The sequence below is a fragment of the Diorhabda sublineata genome, chromosome 6 (assembly GCF_026230105.1).
Source record: "Diorhabda sublineata isolate icDioSubl1.1 chromosome 6, icDioSubl1.1, whole genome shotgun sequence".
NCBI classification, from domain to species: Eukaryota; Metazoa; Arthropoda; class Insecta; order Coleoptera; family Chrysomelidae; genus Diorhabda; species Diorhabda sublineata.
In genome coordinates this window covers 20,871,099-20,890,175 of record NC_079479.1, presented here as the reverse complement: position 1 = coordinate 20,890,175, position 19,077 = coordinate 20,871,099, and the positions used below count along the sequence as shown (strand labels likewise).

Below are 19,077 nucleotides of genomic sequence, written 5' to 3'. Positions count from 1 at the left end.
TTATGTATTTTTGATAATTTCACCGATAATGATGATAATTTGTATGTGGAAGTTTTGAAAAAAAAAACATTTGTTTTACACACTTTCAAAATTGTCCCCTCGCGAACGAGAATTTTGAAAATACGATCCCTGAACTGATTCGGAATTTGACCCGCGAACAAAGCTAATGTACTGAATTAAGATATTGACATTTCGTATGTTATATTATAGTAAAATTTTTGTGTTAAACGTTTGATTTAGAGATTTATATTTTTTACATTTAATATTCTATTTTCGCCTTGTTCATAAATAGTAACTTTTTTCTTTAAGGTTCTTATTAAAATGAGTTGAAGTATCATACAATCGGTAAAAAACAGTTTTTTCAAGTTTTACTTGAATTATGAGGTGCTTCTATAATATTTCAAAATAACTATCATGATATTACAAATAACCAGATATATATTTTTTCATGAAGTTCTCAAATTCCATGGTTTTGTGGTAACATATTTTAAGCATACAAAACTTTTAGACCTATTTTTACCAAAAAAATGAATTTGAAAATCACTTTTTCCAAGTTAGTGGTATGAGCTACCCTAAAAGTAACATTTCAATATAGACCTTTAAATAAAATTTAAATTTGCCATTATTTTACAACAGAGCAATAGTAATGTTTCGAGGCGTTTTGAGCGTTGAGATAAATATTGACGAATGGCGAAACAGAAAATATAAAGTGATAGCTTTAAGAAGTTATGTTATAATTTGTAAGTCATTGATTTTTTTAGTGGAGTGCTTAACTGATTTACATTAAAGTAAAATCAAAATATCTTTTGCAAGGATAGTAAAATATTTGGCGCTGCATCACAAGAATTATTCGAAAGTATTTATATATCATACCGCATCAAATAATGATATATTCTCATGGTTGCAATCTGCGTCGCTTGAGTTTTGAAAATTCTTTCAACGCTCACTTTAACCCACCTCTTGACAAGAGTCGTCGTAAGCGATAGTCATGACGTCATGAGTGACGTTAACGCCGCGACCACAACGATCGTAGTCACTATGTGGAACGCCCAAAAGAGTATTTCAGGCGCCGTGAACACTTGGTGCAATGCTCCGTAGATGGGGTCGATTTGGTTGGACGAATTAATTGTCGTGAACCATCTAAATACGGGTGGCCTATGACGTGTATTTATTAGTTAGAGAGATCATAGGTCTAATTGGTATATTATATATATATATATATATATATATATATATATATATATATATATATATATATATATATATATATATATATATATATATATATATACATATTTGGTTCAGGTTGTTCATAGAAAATCATTCTTCTGTGTCTCTACCGCTTCTATAATTTTATTGATTATAGTGACTACTTGTTTCATGAAGTTTGAGAGAACTTCCAATATTGTGTTTTACAATGAGGGTCTATTAATGGTAATGCAGTTATATCTCTTAAAGATATGAAACCTGTTACTATAAAATGACTGCTAGATATAAATAATATTGTTCTTAACATTTTATGTTATAGCTCCAATTCGGTTAGAAATATGCAAGACCGTGGGCAGACCTAATGACATTGTTATAAGCCATTTGAATATGGTTGATCTGTGCCTTATATGTCACTATTGGTGATAAAAGTTGAAGAAGATAATTGTCTTAGCTGTAAAGTAGAAACGTCCAAATCGTTGATAACTTTTTTTGTGTCGTAATAACATAAAAACAAACTTATGAAGTGTTATTTTCAAAATTATTATGAAAGTGAGAATAATATCCAAAATCACATCACTATCAATAGCTGTGGCATTTGAACCACAAGTCACCTATTTTATAGTATAGGTTATCTATATATAGATAGAATCTAGAACTAAATTGTCAAAAAAAAAGAATAAGAATTTAACCATACCAAAGTTTAAAAATAGAGAAAACTTAAAAAATGTATGTTAAAAAAATAGCTAGTTTTATGAATTCAGAAGGTGGAAGGAAAGTTTCTTATATTCTTGCTGGTACAATATCTGTTGGGGCTATGTGTTCTTATTTTGTGCCCCATACCCTACTCTTAAATGAATACAGGAAATTGATTCAATTATACAAGTACGTTATCAAGGTGGTGTTCAATTATTTCAAATAGAGAATTAAATAGTATATTAATTTGAAACTTATATTTTAGTAATGGTATATCAGTTCCAGTCACCAAGGAGATAGAAAATCGCTTCCAAAAGGCGTTAGATTTATTAAAGGTATATTGAATTTGACATTATGCAGAATTGTATAATTTAAATATCTTTCAGATAGATCCAAAAGATGTCCACTTATATAAACCATTTCATGTATATGGTTTTGATGTAATGAGTGCTGGCAGTTCATATAGTAAATATGGAGCAATTATTGGAATACCAATCAATTTTACTTTTCAGAAACCAGAGACTATTGATCGATCCAAAATGAGAGTATGAGGTTTTATAAGATTTTTATAGTTATTTATATTATAAGTCCTGTAAGCACATTATCAAAATATAAGTGAGATGTTTGTAGATAGGCGATTAACCTATTTTAGAATATCAAAACTAGTTCTGGAAAAAATTTACTAAACATACTTTTAGCATTTGATTTCATACAATAAATGTGAGTTATAATTAAAAAACATAAATTCTGGAACAGTTTTCTTATATTTTCATTTAGCTAATCCTTAGTGGAGACGAAACTATATTTATTCTGGTATTCTCATCTATGATGAGTTCTGTTCTGATTTCAATTGATAGACTCTTGAAGTATTATCTCCTATTCTCTGGATGTGGCCAAACCAGTTTAGTTTTAATTCCTCGATTTTGTCTTGAATGGGTTGATGGTGTTCCTTATTTTCTTATATCTTGTTTTATTCTCTATTTTTTTAGAAATCTCACTTCTGTACTCTTTATTTAGTTTTTTTGTTATTGTATGAGTATCCATGATTCTGATCTAGATGTTAATATGGGTATGGCATTTTTTTATATATTTTATATATTTCCGCTAGAAACTGTGTGTTAATTGCATACAATAATTTTTCGGCTGCTTTAATCCTTTCTCTAATCTTTTGTTCCAGTCTTCCTCTTGTGCTAATATCATGTTTTATACTGTTTTATTTGTCTTTTTGTTTTGTTATTATTCCTTCATTTAACACTATGTTTGCTTTACTCATTTTGTTTTGAACATCTTTGATAACTGTGACTTAATTTTTTTGTCTATTTATATAAAGCTTACTCCATTTACCAAATTTTCTTATGTTCCTCTAATTTCTAGGATTTTCCAACAAAGATGTATCTCTCCTCTTATTGATTTTTCAGTTATTTTTCTAATTATGAAGTTTGTATCTGATGTCACTCCAAATACTTGATGGGAATCTCATCTGCTTTTTTCTAATTCATATTTTAGCTTGTTTTCTATCATTCTCGTATATATCTCGTTTATTATCTTGCTTATTGTTGTAGTGTCTTGTGTCTCCATTATGCATATTGGTGTAATTATTTCCACTTCTTCATGACGAATTTTAGTGTCTGTTATTTTCATTTCTTCTGGTTTTACCATGTGTTGCGTTTCTAATGACTTCAAAGGATAGTTTTTTATTCTCAGTGTCGTCTGTCATTTTCTCTCCAAATTCTCGCTATAACTTCTGTTTTTATTCCTTAACTAATCTTCTGCACTTCCTTTTTTATTTTTTGTAGTCTGATTTTGCTTTAGTTGTTAGGTATTTGCTTCATTTTGGTTTTTTCCTTTTAATTGTTTCTTTTATGGTATCCTTCTCGTATTTTTTATGATGCATTTATTATTATATTTCTAAATTAAATATCTTTCAATATGTAATTTGTTTGAGTTCATAATATCTAATTTTTTGTGTCATCCTATCTGTTATTTTTATTCCGTTGACTATTTATCACCAGTAAATAATGGACACTTCTAATTTCTGAATCTCTTCTGATCTTGACATTCTCAACTTTCTCCAAATACTTATACTTACTAGTAAGTAATAGATTTGTTTACTTTGTCTTCTCTTTTAATTTTATGAATATCTTTGTGTTGGAATTGTGTGTTTGTAATTATAAGTTCATTATCCATGCATAAGCTTATAATTATTTCACAGCTCTTATTTTTTAACTATACACCTTGTTTTTCCATACTCCGCACTTTGTTCTATTTTCCTACTTTTCCATTAAGGTCTATTATCTTTTAATTCTGTTTTCTCATTTTTAGTCGGTGCGTAGGCTATAACCATGAGAAGTTTTTCATTTTCTCCATTCTTTTATGTTCATTATAAAGATCCTTTCGTTCATGAAATTTTTGTTCATTATAGCTTTGATCTTTTACTATTAAGGCGACTTCCGCTTTAGCATGGTTTTTTTGTTACTTCCAACCATATCATCTAGTATCTTTTACTTAATTTTGACTCCTTTTCATTTTTCCATCGATTGCTTTCTCTATTTCTTTTATTGGTTGGCTTTTTGAGAAATTTATTGCCTTTTCCCGATTTCTCTTTTTTTATATACACTTGTTCTTATCTGAGCTTGATCCGTAATTCTTCCAATGTTGTGCCTCCTGTTATCAGTTTTCTGAGTCATTTGACCAATTTATTTGGATTTGCCTCATTTCCAATCCTTTCCTTTATTTTTATGTATCTGACTTTTAGACTTTAGATATCTTCTGTTCTTTTATATTTCTAAGTTTGTTCTTGCTTTTTAATATATGTATATGTAATTGTATGGGAATTTCCTTAATGAATAACGTGTCTTTCAGATTCCTTTCTATTTCTAACATGTTGTTTGTGTCTTTTTAATTTGACATATTCACATCAGTGTTGGCATATCTCAAAAATTAAGTAGCAACCTTCGTATGATTGTTCGTGCTCATGAGTGTTTATATAACAAACAGTCGACAAGATACAAGAATCTTATAAAATGAAATTTGGCAAAATTTAGTGAATAATTTCTCTAACAGCTCTCACTTATAGATGTATTCAAATAACCATGCTCAAAATTGCACGTTTAAAATTAGTATAAATAATTACTCTACCACAAATTAAAAATATGTGTGATGCAAGAATGAAGATAACGTGCCTGTAAGTTATACTGTACCTACTTCTAATTTTTAGCTCCTTAATAATTTTTGTTTGTTAGATTCATAAATAAATTATGTGAAAATGACTTGTTATTTGAGGGGGATGGAAAAGTCATTTGTATAACATGAGAGTAAAGTGCCTTTTCTTCTCTTGAATGATTATCATCCTCGGGAGGAAAATTAGTACTTTCCTCCCTTGTTAAACAAAGAGCTATTCTTCCTTGATCTTGGATTACTGCAAGGTATAAAGCAATAGTTATTTTGAATTAATAAATCGAATATTTCAAACTGTAAAAAAATTCGGTATTATCAGTTTCCGTTTCTTTCAAGTATGATGGTCCTTTTTTCTTTTTTAAAATATGTTTGTTTTTTTTTGACATTTCGATTTATAAACTTTCATCTACTTTAAAAATTATAAATATACATAATAACAAAATAATAATTTGTAGTTTCTAAAAATATGTAATTTCTTTTGTTGTAGATAAATCATGAAGCTATTGTTTGGGATTCTGAACCTGCTCAAAATCTTTTAAAGTCAATGGTTTTGTCAGAAAAAGCTCAGCTATACGCTATGTCTAGAGAAGTTTTATACAGGCAAACATTGAAACCATTATTAGATGTATTCTTGGCCACAAATTTAGTATTGTCATCATATTTCTTAGGCAGAAATTTAAAACAAAAGTTTAATTTTTCAGCAAAACCACTGGGTTTAAGAATAATGTTGTATACGTTAGTAGGAATATTTAATTTTGGAATATACATAATGGCAAAGGATCTCTCCCAGATGTATTACGAAAAAAATATCGATTTAGAACTGAAAAAGACAGACATAATATTTTTACAGGGCGGTAAAGAATTTTATTCTAAACTACTCGAAAGGAATAAAGCTTTAAGGCAGTTACTAGGAAAAGATGGTGAAAGGCTCTACAGTGTGCTTGGAAATGAAAATTATATATTAAGACAAAAACATATTCCATTAGTGCAAAGATTATCATCTTTTGATGATACAATAACTTCTTAGATTATTCTTAATAATCTATATTTGTAAATATATTAATTTAGAAATTATTTTTTATTTATTTAAACCCGTTGGTGTTATTTAAATTTTTATACCAATTATTAGCTCCCCGCTTTGGTTTCGTACTAGCATATTATGTCCAGATGAGTTTATTATAGGGTCGCATCAGCTCAATGCACCGAACTTGTAGATTTGATTTGAATATAAAATAATACAGCCGCCAAGGATATTTATTATAATCGCAAATTCTCGTAATGTTGCGAAAGAAAATAGTATATTGTGAATGATCTAAGAAATAAGGTTTCTTCATTGAACTAACTATTTACTTTACCTGATAACCTTAAGGCTTGAGTTCACAAACATTCAAAACGTATCTTGAAATTTGAAAGGAGGGTCTATCGTCCATTTATAACGATTCGAATCTTACAACAATAAATGAAAAAGAGAAAAGGATAGCCTGGAGAGTATTTTCAAAAGAAAAAATAAGATTAATAGAACACCAATATAGAACAAAGAGAAAACGTAAGAAAAAATGGATTAAGTAAAATACTTGTTCACATAATTAATAGGAGAAGTCAAATAGAAAAATGCCTGTGTGTGGATCGCTTTACAAACTGCAGTCTTTTTCTTAGATATTTTATTAATTTAAAGATGATATCTTAGGCCAAAGCATCACATGCACGTACTCTTATATAACCAATACTCTAATTATTCCAAGGTAATAAAAATTTAATTTTGTCCTATTTGTCTCTATGTAGATATAAGAAGGAAATGAAATAAAACATGTTTCTGTTAATCATTTTTTTTAATTAGACTTTTAATATATACAGAGTTAAAAAATAATAATTAAAATTCATTATTATACAAAACATTTAAAAAATTTAAATAAATACATGAATTACTTTAGAAGCAAAAATATTTTGTATATATATAAAAGCTATGTTACAGGCAATGAGACTTGATTTTAGAGGCACTCTGGAATATTTTCATTTAAATAATAATTTTTATTCATGACTGTTATATAATGTACCCATTATACGTCTGATTGCTCGACCCTAATAATACCCTTTAATCACGGGAAGTGATTAAAATGTATTTACAATAGTGATTAAAATGTATTCATTTTAATCACTATTGTCAGATTCTTCATTGATTTAACAATAATATTTTGTTTTGCTACAAAAAATTAGTTTTTAAAATTAGTAAGCCACTGAATATTTGTTTTTTAACAAACCATGTTCTTCAAAATAATTTATAAATCTATGTACCTTTTAAATCGAAATAAATTTGGTTCAAATGTATCAAACTTATTGTTAGTATGAGTAGATTTCTCAGATTTAAATTAGAGATAATGAAGTTGCTTTATTAAATTTATTGTTGGAAAAGTCAATGAAAGCACAGTACTGTCTCTATAAACCGACATTTCAATATTTAGGCACATCCAGTAATTGTGCTGTGTTCCCGTCGATGAGTTGGTAAATGTTTATGTCTAAACTTGTGAAACATTAAAAGCCACGTCTGCTATGTGTAATTGTGTACAGTGTGATTGTCACGGGTTATTTAAGTGATGACAGTGTTTTAAGTACAATACAGTATAAATTATAAGTGCAGTGTAATGTCGGGAAAACGTAAGCATGTTGCGCTGACTTCAGATAAAAAGTATGCAATTTTAAATCGTTCAGAAAATGGTGAAAGGTTGGTTACTATGTCTAAGGAATATTGGGCGTGCAAAGAAACAAATTTAATCATTTTGCAAGAGAAGTACTAGTGAATCATCTTCCAATGTAAGACAGACATTAAAAGTAGGTGAATTTCTGCAAGTTGAAGATGCACTTTATGCAAGAAAGGAGCCGTCACACATCTTTATCAGGCGAATTATGAAAAAGGACAACTTTACTTGCAAGGGTTAGGTGGTTAGATAAATTCAAATGACACTTTGGATTTAGATTTTTGACTTTAACTGGGAGAAAGCTTTCATGTTTTGTTTAAAATTTTTAAGAAACTGTGAATGAAATGGATCTAGGTCAAGATCAGATTTCCAATCCAGAAAACAGTGGTTTGTTATCGCGTCTTTGGCAAAAAAACATTTGTTCATAGGAAACCAGTGCTCCAGGTAGCAAGTTGACAAAGGATAGAATAACTTTTATACCATGTTTTAATGTTAGTGAAACGCATAAATTAGAATTGCTGGTTAGGTGATTAGGGAACACAAAAAAGCCAATGGCTTTCAAAAACGTTTAACTGCCAGTTTTATACACTAATGGATGACAAAACCTCTTTTACCAGAATGATTTCACTTCTCGACAATTGTCCTGGATATCTTGATGAATTAAAATCTGATGATGGTAAAATTATTGTTCTATTTTTACCTCCAAAAGTAACACCATTGCTGCAACCAATGGACCAAAATGTGATCCAAACCATAAAAAACAAGTTACAAAAAAACATTGTATTCAGCGGTTTGTCAAAACAGGGGAGAGTCGTAAACAACTTCAAAGAAACAAATCTGATAATGTTTTTAACCTTTCAAACGCATAGGAAAAAGTTTCAGTTAAAACTATTGTTTGTTCAGGGGCGAATTGTAGCCTTTTTGATTTTATTAAAATATTACAGATGTTGAGCTAAACAACTTAAGAGATGCAATGATTGAACAACTTGTAGACCAGCCTGATGATCTGATATCAGCTAATGTTCACACCTGGTTGGGAGGATCAGATGAAGAGCATTGTCAAATTATGACAAGCGACGAGATTGAACACATAGTTATTTCATTACCTTTTGTAATTCATGGTTGCTTTAATAATGGATGTAATGATTTGTAGAGTAATGAGTTTTGACAAATATAGTATTCTACTCAGGTAAAATGAGTTATTATACACTGGCCAATAATATACTATTGATAAATAGTTGGGATACAATAGAAAAAGGCAATTGTGAAATACTGAGTAATTTTTTTTTCTGGTATGAGCCCTATTTGTATTCTTTGAAAGGAAAACATATTTCAAAGGTGATGTTAATAAAATCGATTTTAATTAGTTATTCTGAATTAATTAAATAATTGTGAACAAATAGGTACGGACATATCAACGAACCATTCTTTCCAAAATAGGTAAAATCATATCAAAAGTAGGTCTTTTACCAGGATCCTCGTTCATACAGATATTTATCAACTTGATCAAATGTGATGATATTCCTGGTTTGATACTTATTCTCAAACCCTCCAAAGCAATTCTCATGCCAACTTCCATAGGACTTTGGTCGGCAAAAGGTACTTCCCTAGTAGCCAACTCCCAAAGTAAAATAGCATAGCTCCACATATCAGAAGCTTCCCAATTGCGATCTGTAATTTTCTTTTGAAGTGCTTCTGGAGACATCCATGCTGGATAGTAAATTCTACCTTTTTCCTGAAAACTGAATTTAGCATCGGCCATACTTAGTCTTGCTGTTAAGTCATCGTCAATCATAACATGACGACTATTCAGGAAGTATTCAGGAGTTGTTCTTTCTAAACTATGTAGAAAAGCCATTCCTCTTGCTATATCTATTGCAAAACGTAAAGCTTGTATTGTATCTACTACAAGACCACCACTACCTTCATGTAAAACATTATACAATGATCCTAATGGTAGATACTGACTTATAACGATCAAATGCGGAGGACTGTTACAACAACCGATAACAGGGAGAATATTAGGATGGGAGAATATCCGTAGTTTAGGAAATTCCTCATTAAAATCTCTTGAAATTCGGGAGGTAACATCACGCACCTTAAGAATCTTGGCAACTATGTCATTATTTTGCCACCTACCAATATAAGTGACTCCGCTATGTGTTTCACTTATTTTCCTTTTCATTTCCAATTCTTTAATATGTATACCCTTGTGACGGGATAATGTAGCATCTCTAGATCTGGTTTTTAAACCTAACCAACTCTGATCTTTGAATTTAATTTTTTTCAGATCTTGACCAGATTCTACTGCAATATCATGAAGAACTTTTGTAAGATTTCCCTTACATTTATCAAGAGGTGTTTCACCATATTTGTTGGCGATGGCTACCTTCGCACCATGATGTACTAGATCTTCTGCTATATCTGAATAGCTCCAGAAGCACGCATAATGTAATGGTGAATTCCCGTGTTCGTTTGTGAAATTGATATCAGCTTTTTGCCGGAGAAGCTGTAAAAAAGATGTAGTTTTATTGTTTCTGGATTTATAGATTTTTATTAAATTTATATGACGACTCAATTATATTAATAGACTGAAAACTTGTTTTAGTGATTGGAATTGTTCAATACTTCTGTATTCAGTAGTTATTTGATTCATAAACATTTCAGACGGAAAATATTTTGTCTACCTATATTAAATAACCATCAATTTGGTCATTCATTTTAACTCTTTCTATATCTGTTCCCATCCCATCCTATTGTTACATACCATGTTTACAATCTCCCTGTGACCATGAGCAGCTGCCATATGTAATGGAGTATCATCTCCTCTGTTTGTGGCATTAACTCGTGCTCCCCTTAGTAGAAGCATTTCAACTATTTTATTGAAACCCTTCATTGCCGCCCAATGCAGTGGACTGAATCCATGATCATCTCTAAAAAAATAAAGTCCACTATATGTATTATTATTTAAGAACATGCAGAGTATAACTGGATGATTATTGCAAATGACACAAAAGGGACCTTATTTCTCAATGTCTCAATATATAAGTTGTGTCAGATATTGAAAATGATCAATGTTTCATTAAAATGTTGGCAGTAACAGCACTGTCAATTTTCAAAATGATAAATGTTAAAAGAAAATGCTGTTAAAATATATGAAAATCATCCTGGCATATAGTTTATATGAGGCAAATTACAGTACAATAAAATATTAGAAGTTGACAAAGCAGTTAGAACATATAATAAACAATTTATTGTGACATTAAAATGAATTTATCTACATTAAAGTTTCATTAAAACTTATATAATAAAATTTCTAATCAATATCTAGCTCTACTTATGTCTTTATAGTTTTTGGTTAATTTTTTAATTGAAGCAACAATATCTAAATTTGGCTTTAAGCCATTTTTTAGTTGCCTCCAATATATAATTTGCTATGTCCCTTAAAGGAGTAGACATCTAGGTATTTTTAATAATTTTTTGAATTTTCATTTTGTTTCCAAGGTTAATATTTTCTATGTTATCAATATAAATCAATGAGTAATCCATTTTTGTTGAGTCTTATATTCAATAATATAATCTGCTGACTCTGCTTGGTCCACAATGGATATTTCATTAGAATCTATTGGAAGCTTAGCTTCTACAACACCTTCAAATCTGGTGATTAAAATCCTTCCCCACAAAAATACACCCCTATCTTCTGATGTTATTAATTTCAAGTTCAATGTATTTTATTATACATATTATATTAGGTATTTATTATCAATATTAAATAAACAAATTTATAAAATACATATGAAACAAAGAACGATAACCAGAAAATTAGGAATATTCTACTATCTACTACTGTTTTTAATATAAGTGAAGTTAGCTGCGATGTAACATTGTGCTGTTGACAACTTTTTTACACCATTGTTCAGAATATAATTTTTAACCATGCTGTTAATGTTAATTTAGAGAGAGAAATGCTTTATTGTCAAAAAATGTTACAATGGGTAGACAAAAGCTTGTATAAACTAAAAAGCAAACATAAAAATAACTAAATGAAGATACAAATAAAATAAAATTTCAATATACAGAAGTATTTAACATTATCAATGTTAAATTCAAAGCTGTTTGGACTAGTTGCACAAACTAACCCCATAAATTGCAGTATTTTAGAGAAGTATGCCTTTTAAATAAGTAACATATCCTAATTTACATAACTACAGTTTCATGTACATTTTAAATCAATTCTCAGTATTTACAATATAAACATGGAAAAAATTCAAATTCTATATTTAAATCCAACTAAATTAGGTCATACACTAGGTAACAATAATATTATTTAAACTGGTATTATAATGAAGGCCAAATGTATCATTATTCATTTAAAATCTATAAATAATCCCCACTAGTTCCAAATAACCATGGACCATTGCCAAATATGGTTACTGAACATGTATCTATACGTGGAATCTTTAATATGCTAGTTACTTACCCTTGGTTCATATCATGTTCGGGTTCATCTAGCCAAACCCTCACTTGTAGGGCATTCCCTTCTTTGCACCATTGAAATATATCTTCCATATCTAGTATTGTGTTTAAAATTTATCTGGGCGTTTATTCTGAGAAGTTTCGTTAACAAAATAGATATGTATAATACGTAGATATTAGGTAATTATAAAGGAAGCACTTCTTAACCACAAACACTGATATAAATTATCAAATCATTATAAACATAATTCTTTAAATTTATTTATTCTAAAAAATATACTACTTTCTCTGGTGACATTTAGCTGCCTAATAAAAACTTCTTGTTACCAACATTAAATTTTATCAAAATATAAACTAACATCTTGAGTGCGTTTCACATTGGGGTATGACGTCATTGAATGCGTTTAATAGCTTATACCGACTTCAAACAATTTTGTTGATAATGGTTAATGCCACAAGCAATTTTTCATTTAGTGCTTTCGTGGTTTATGTGATAAAATAAGACTTTTCATTTGAATATACAGGGTGAGTCGGGAGGAACGCACCAAACTTTAGGAGTGTATTATACATGTGAGTATGATGTAAAAAAACTCATATGTTCTTATCCGATTTTCATTTGTTTTCAAGTTATGGAGTAATTAAAAATGTTCATCTAGCTTTCCACTAGCATATTAACAAATAAACAAATTATCACATAAAAATTTTCTTAATCATAGCGTTCTTTCAATAAATGTTCAAAAATACCACCATTGACTTCTAAACATTTTCTGCTTCGTCTACGAAGAGCGCTTGTTGATCTCCCAATTGATTAATTTCTCTCTTCTTTAATATGAGCTGCAGTATTCTCAATTCTTCTAATTAGTGCATCTCGTGTGTCCACTTTTATTTTGTAGACTTCATTTCTCATCCAGCCTCATAAACAAAAATCTAGTGGTGTGAGGTTTGGAGATCTTGCAGGCCAATTAATGGGACCTCGACGACCAATCCAACGCCCTGGAAAACGTTCGTCCAAATGTTGCTTGACCTGACGAGCGACATATGCAGGAGAGAATATTTACAAGACCATCCTCTAGTAGGTCTTGTCCTTCATTTTGTAAGAAATTTTAGTAGTTGTCTCATGTGAGACGGTTCTCCAAAATTAAAGGGCCAATTAAATAACTGTAAACCATAGGTACCACACGTTCACAGAAAACTGATGTTGAAAATTGCTTTCGATTTTGCGCGGGGATTTTCGTCCAACCGTACATGATAGTTACGAGTATTATTAATGTCATCACGGGTAAATTTAGCTTAATCCCTAAAGAGAATACTCGATAAAACACGATGATTATTATTTATCCACCGACAAAACTTCATACGGTTAGCGTAATCCTCTGGTTGTAGGTGCTGTACTATCTGTACGTGATAATGATATAAGCCTTGTTCGTGGAGTGTGTTTATCACCCTTTTTTTTGTGGAATTCCCAATTGAGTGACAATTCTCCGTGAGCTAGTAGTTGTATCTTCTACTAGATGCAGAATATTTTTTACTTCTACCAAACCTTGTCGAGTAGCGCGTTCAGATGATATGTTAGCACTGGTAAGCTTACCAATCTCGCACAATTTGTTAAAAACTCTAATAAGTAAGTTTTATCAGGATATCTTTGGTATGGAAAACATTGACGATATTCTTCAGCGGCAGCTGTAGCGTTTTCATTACAAAACCATAAAAAACAACATATTTGCATATTCTAAATTTGAATAAGTATCTGGCATTTTCCAACACCAACAATCACATAAATTCGAAATTAAACGTTCAGTTACTGTTCACTGACAGTTCATTAAAACGTTAGAATTATATCAAATGCCTTTGAGCCTCGAACATGGCATACTTTGATAATGTTAAAATTCAGATATAAGTGGAAAGCTAGATGAACATTTTAATTACACCATAACTTAAAAACAAATGAAAATCAGATAAGAACATATGAGTTTTTTACGTTATTTTCATGTGTGTAATACACTCCTAGGGTTTGGTGAGCTCCTCCCGACTCACCCTGTATTGTTTAAGGAACGTACTATTTAAGAGATTTTTATTAGTTTTTCCCCAGGTGAGTTAATTTAACATATTAATTCTGCTTAACTTGTTGAGATTATGTCTATTTTATTTTTGTTGTTAATCTCTGTCATCTACTAATAGTCATGAGTTTTCGAGTATAAATAAATTAATTTTTAGGTTTTTAAAGTCTAGAACTGCTTTGTTCCAGACTGTAAACATTACAGTCCAAAGCATCCATGTAAGTTTTTTCGGTTCCCAAAAAAAAAAGACCGAGAGGAATAGATTTATGCTTTAAATTTAAATATTTACAGAAGAAAAAAAAAAGAAAGAAAAAAAGAACGGGCCAACTTTATTTGATTTCAATATTCAGAAGAAGTTTAATATAAAATCACCAGAAAAAAGGTATGCATTTTGTTGCAAAAAATCCATTAGTCTAATAAACCACTTTTTTTAGGCAGCGAACTGTGACTGAGCTATTATCAGGACCTTCAACTGAACTACTACCAGGTCCTTCAGCTGAGATACTACCAGGACCTTCAACTGAGCCACTACCAGGCCAAAGGCTAGAATTCATGTAGAACGGGCCATCAGGAGAATAAAGTTTTATAATATTTTACAGCAAGCTCCATCATATTATATATCACAAATTTCAATTATCTTTTAACTGTGTGTAGCCCTCACAAACTTGCAATATCCCCCAATTAAAGAAATTGAGGAGTATTATTGGTAGGATCTATACTGTAGGTTATTCCACACTGAATTGATTATCCGTAGGAGTTGAGCCAAAGTACGACATATTATAATTTTGAGTTTTAAATATTTTTTATTGTAGCAATATATTTCCTCATTAGACTTTTTTTTGTAAAAAGTTTAGAAATTTTAGATTTTACTTAATTTATAAATGACAATTATTCTTAAAAGTAATAATAATACTGTTTTTCTAATTTAATCAAAGCCTGTAAATCCAACAACAATTTTCATAAAGTAAATAAATACAATTTGATTTCTTGTTAGTAGACTACAGTTTTTACAATCATCAAATAAATTATAAAGCCACAAGCAGTGTTTTAATTTATTTTACAAGTTTTTTGTACAGAAAAAAAATCACTCAACTATTATAAATATTACAGCATATTTAAAATAGCTAAAGTTTGTTTTAAAAGTCTTTATTGACAAAATGGCATTGTACATTTAAATTAAAAAACATAATTTCCTGATATCATCAGCAAAAAGAAAATTGTATAGATTAGGTTAGGTTAAAGTTTTATGAAAATAGAAGCCAAATGCCAAGAAAACTGTTCTCCTCATTCTATAGAAAATTATCATTTATTTATAGAAAATACATGAGGTATTAAAGCCCAATCAAACATTTCTAATTGAACTGCATACTGTCTAAAATCGCGTTACTTACATAAGGAAAAAATTGAAATGTAGAAAAATTTAGTTAGTTAGCCAACAACTTATCAAATAAAAACAAAAAAAAACTATAAAAAATGTTCTACGTGGACACCTTGCACTTCTACACACTTAAAAGAGCATTCCTTGCTGGCATTGCATGCCTTATAGCGTCACTATTGAGTCTCTTCCCACTTCCTGAATGTTGTAAAAAATCATTTTAGAACATCTTTACTAATAAATAGGTGGATTGGTCGGGGAGGTCCGTTTGCAAGGCCACCACGTTTCCCTGAGTTAAATACAATGAATTCATTTTTTTTTTGATATCTTAAAAGCTTGGTATATGCAACACTGGTAAACACAATAAACGAAATGATCAATAGAATAAACTTACAATATGACGTTATAAGGCAGAATCTTGGAATGCCCTTCCAAGTCAAAATAAATATCCTCCGTGGACTCCGGAAGTGTGTAGAAGTGCAAAGTGACACTTCGAAATTTTATTATAGTTTTCTTTTTGTTTTTATTTGATAGGTTGTAGGCCTACCAAATAAATTTTTCTACATTTCAATTTTTCCCTTATGTAAATAGCACGATGTTCGACAGTATGCAGTTTAATTAGATATATTTGATTGTGTTTTAACACCTGCTGTAAGTATTTTTAATAAAAAATTTATGTCTTTATGTCGAATGCTTTCCTTGGCATGTACAACGATCTACAAATCTACATATCTCCAAAGCATACATTTTCTCGAATTAAAAAAGTACCTTGATGTTATAAAATCGATTTAAAAATAATTTTTGCTATCTTTAGATTGTACCTGTAGGTAGTACCTATAAAAGTTACGGATTTTTAACCATTGATTCCCCCTTACCTCCAGATAGTAATGTAGAATTATTTATTCCGTCAATCACACTACACAATTCATTTTCGATATAATCAAATATAAGTTTTCAAAAAAAATGATACAGGGTACTCATGTGACAGTGGCTAATACGAGTTTTCTAATTTTAAATGCAATTACGGACGCATTCGCGTTTACAGTGATACGTCCGGCAAATTTTCAGTAAATGTTTGGGCTTGGATAAGTATTAATGGGCATGGTTTGTTGGAGAAGGTTGAATTATGAATTTTACCCAAATATTCTAGACATCATTATGTTGCCATCGGTAAATCAAACTTATGATGAAAACGATTTTATTTACAGTTACAATAATGTGCTGTCCACCGGAAAATACCCCAATTCGCTGTTCTAGTATGATGAATCAATATGATTTGTTTCAATGTTTTCATTCTGTAGCTCTGTGTGGTAATAACATAGTTTTACCTTCTTTGATTCATTGTAGATCATTATGAGCATTTTTCCAAATGCCGAAAGAACAGAGTTTTTGATCAGGTGTCCATATTAACTCAAGCTCTTCTAGGTCGATTCACAAGAATGGAGTAAGAATAGTATTTGCAGTGATAGATACAACGGCGAAAAGAGTTTTTTTAGTATTAGTAAGTGATTGAGTTATTGCGCTTTAATAGTCTTGAGAAGAAAAAAAGATACTCCGCTGTAATTCTCAAGCATACTTTGTAACGAATAAATGGGTTTGAATGGCAATGATTTACCTGGAATGAAAAAATTTATAATTATGGTATAATGTATTGTAATTTTTTCACACTTAAAAGGAAATTTACACGGCTAAAAAATTGCAAAAATCTATCTTAACACTTATATGCTATTTCAATGAAAAGAAGTGGACGGAATAATATAAAAATTCTTCATTTAACAGACATGCACAAAGTAACCATTTTAGAAATGATTGGTTGTGGAGATAATACACGGACACAAATGGAAATTGCCAAATTTGCCGTCTAGATCCCAAGGAAAAATTAGCAAAATAAAAAAGCATTTTCGCGAGGTTGGTCATGTGAGATAGATGAAAAAGTAGCTGCCATGCAGTAAGTGATGATACGAAATTGGATATTATGCTTGAGTTTTAAAAAAACCCACGAAAAAATTCCGTTCGAAAAACTGTCCAACGTTAGCCACACACCAATTTTTCGAATTTTAAAGAAAATTAAAATGCATCCCTATAAAATGATATCAAAGTATTTGTATTTAACATAAAATGAGCATGAAACTCTCTCTAACCTAACCTTCAAACTAATATAGGTGCAGGACAGCTCCCGCTACTTGTCATATCGTTTTCTTTTTGATTAATCTGTTATTTTTCATCAAGTGATTTCAGTAACTTTCACAACATATATGACTTGAGGATTTTTTGCAATAAATGTAGATCGTTCTCCAGAAACTGGTATTTCTTTGGTTGTTATTCTTATTGTTACGAACTCGTCCACGACATGGCGCGTGAAGCCTGTTCGGTTATAATGGAAGCCTAAAATTTGGCTTATTTATTAATCCCGAAAAAATAATATCACACTTTTGCATATCAAATTGTGGCTAATAAAAAATTTTGTAAAAGTAATAGACAAAGATCAAACTGTTTTCATATTTTTAAAACAAAAATTTCCTTCTTTGAGTGACGCTAAATTGAAGGAAGGTGTATTTGTTGGACTCTAAGTCAAAAGATTAATTAATTTTCATGATCAACTTAGATGAAAAAGAAAGAGATGCTAGGTTGGTGTTTGTCAACGTTAGTGAAAACTTTTTGGGTAACTATAAATCTCCTCAATATTCTAGCATCGCCAAAAAAATGCTCAATGCACATTATTAATTGGTATGTAATATCTCCTAGAAAATACACTTTTTACATTACTACCTAAAGTTTTTTCAGAACTTTAAGTGCATGGAGAGCGCTTTTATCAAGATATCGCTACAATGTAAAAGTGCTACCAAGGAAAATGGTAACCAGTAATGCTTACAAGACAAGTGAAACGGTCTTGTTTTTTAATGCTGACAATAAAACTGGAGTTTCATAAATACCTCAGATTTTTCAAAACAACAAATTTATTTCTTACAAAAATGTAACGTGACTCAATTTTTTTCACCTTTCTTATTTTTTATTCTATAACAATTATGAATCACGTAATATTCGTAATAATCCACGAGAAAAAAAAGAATGTTTTTATTTAACACATTTTAATTTACAATAACATTAATAAAATAAAAAAAATATATATATATAAACCATTTTCGTATTTTTAAGATCTTTGGTTAATTTTAATTTAATTAATTTTAACAAAACATATTTTACTTTTATATATATATATATATATATATATATATATATATATATATATATATATATATATATATACTATTACATATTCGAAAATAAAAAGATATCTATTTTATAAAAAAACTAATTACTTAATTTTGGCTATTATTTTTTAAAAATTATAATTAAGTATAATTTATCATTTAAACGGCTAATACAATCTCACTTA

At 29.8% G+C, this 19,077-nt stretch overlaps 2 protein-coding genes across 2 annotated transcripts; one reads left to right on the top strand and one right to left on the bottom strand.

Annotated features, from left to right (window-relative positions):
- Positions 1–1,621: 1,621 nt before the first annotated feature.
- LOC130445911 (transmembrane protein 177) lies at positions 1,622–6,896 on the top strand. The gene is made up of 4 exons (XM_056781809.1): positions 1,622–2,091; positions 2,168–2,237; positions 2,289–2,447; positions 5,567–6,896. The coding sequence occupies exons 1-4, from the start codon at positions 1,934–1,936 to the stop codon at positions 6,104–6,106; spliced, it is 927 nt and encodes a 308-aa protein (XP_056637787.1). The 5' UTR covers positions 1,622–1,933; the 3' UTR covers positions 6,107–6,896.
- Positions 6,890–12,579, bottom strand: LOC130445910 (integrin-linked protein kinase). The gene is made up of 3 exons (XM_056781808.1): positions 12,253–12,579; positions 10,540–10,705; positions 6,890–10,281 (listed from the first exon to the last, which is right to left on the bottom strand). The coding sequence occupies exons 1-3, from the start codon at positions 12,339–12,341 to the stop codon at positions 9,187–9,189; spliced, it is 1,350 nt and encodes a 449-aa protein (XP_056637786.1). The 5' UTR covers positions 12,342–12,579; the 3' UTR covers positions 6,890–9,186.
- Between the last annotated feature and the right edge of the window lie 6,498 nt (positions 12,580–19,077).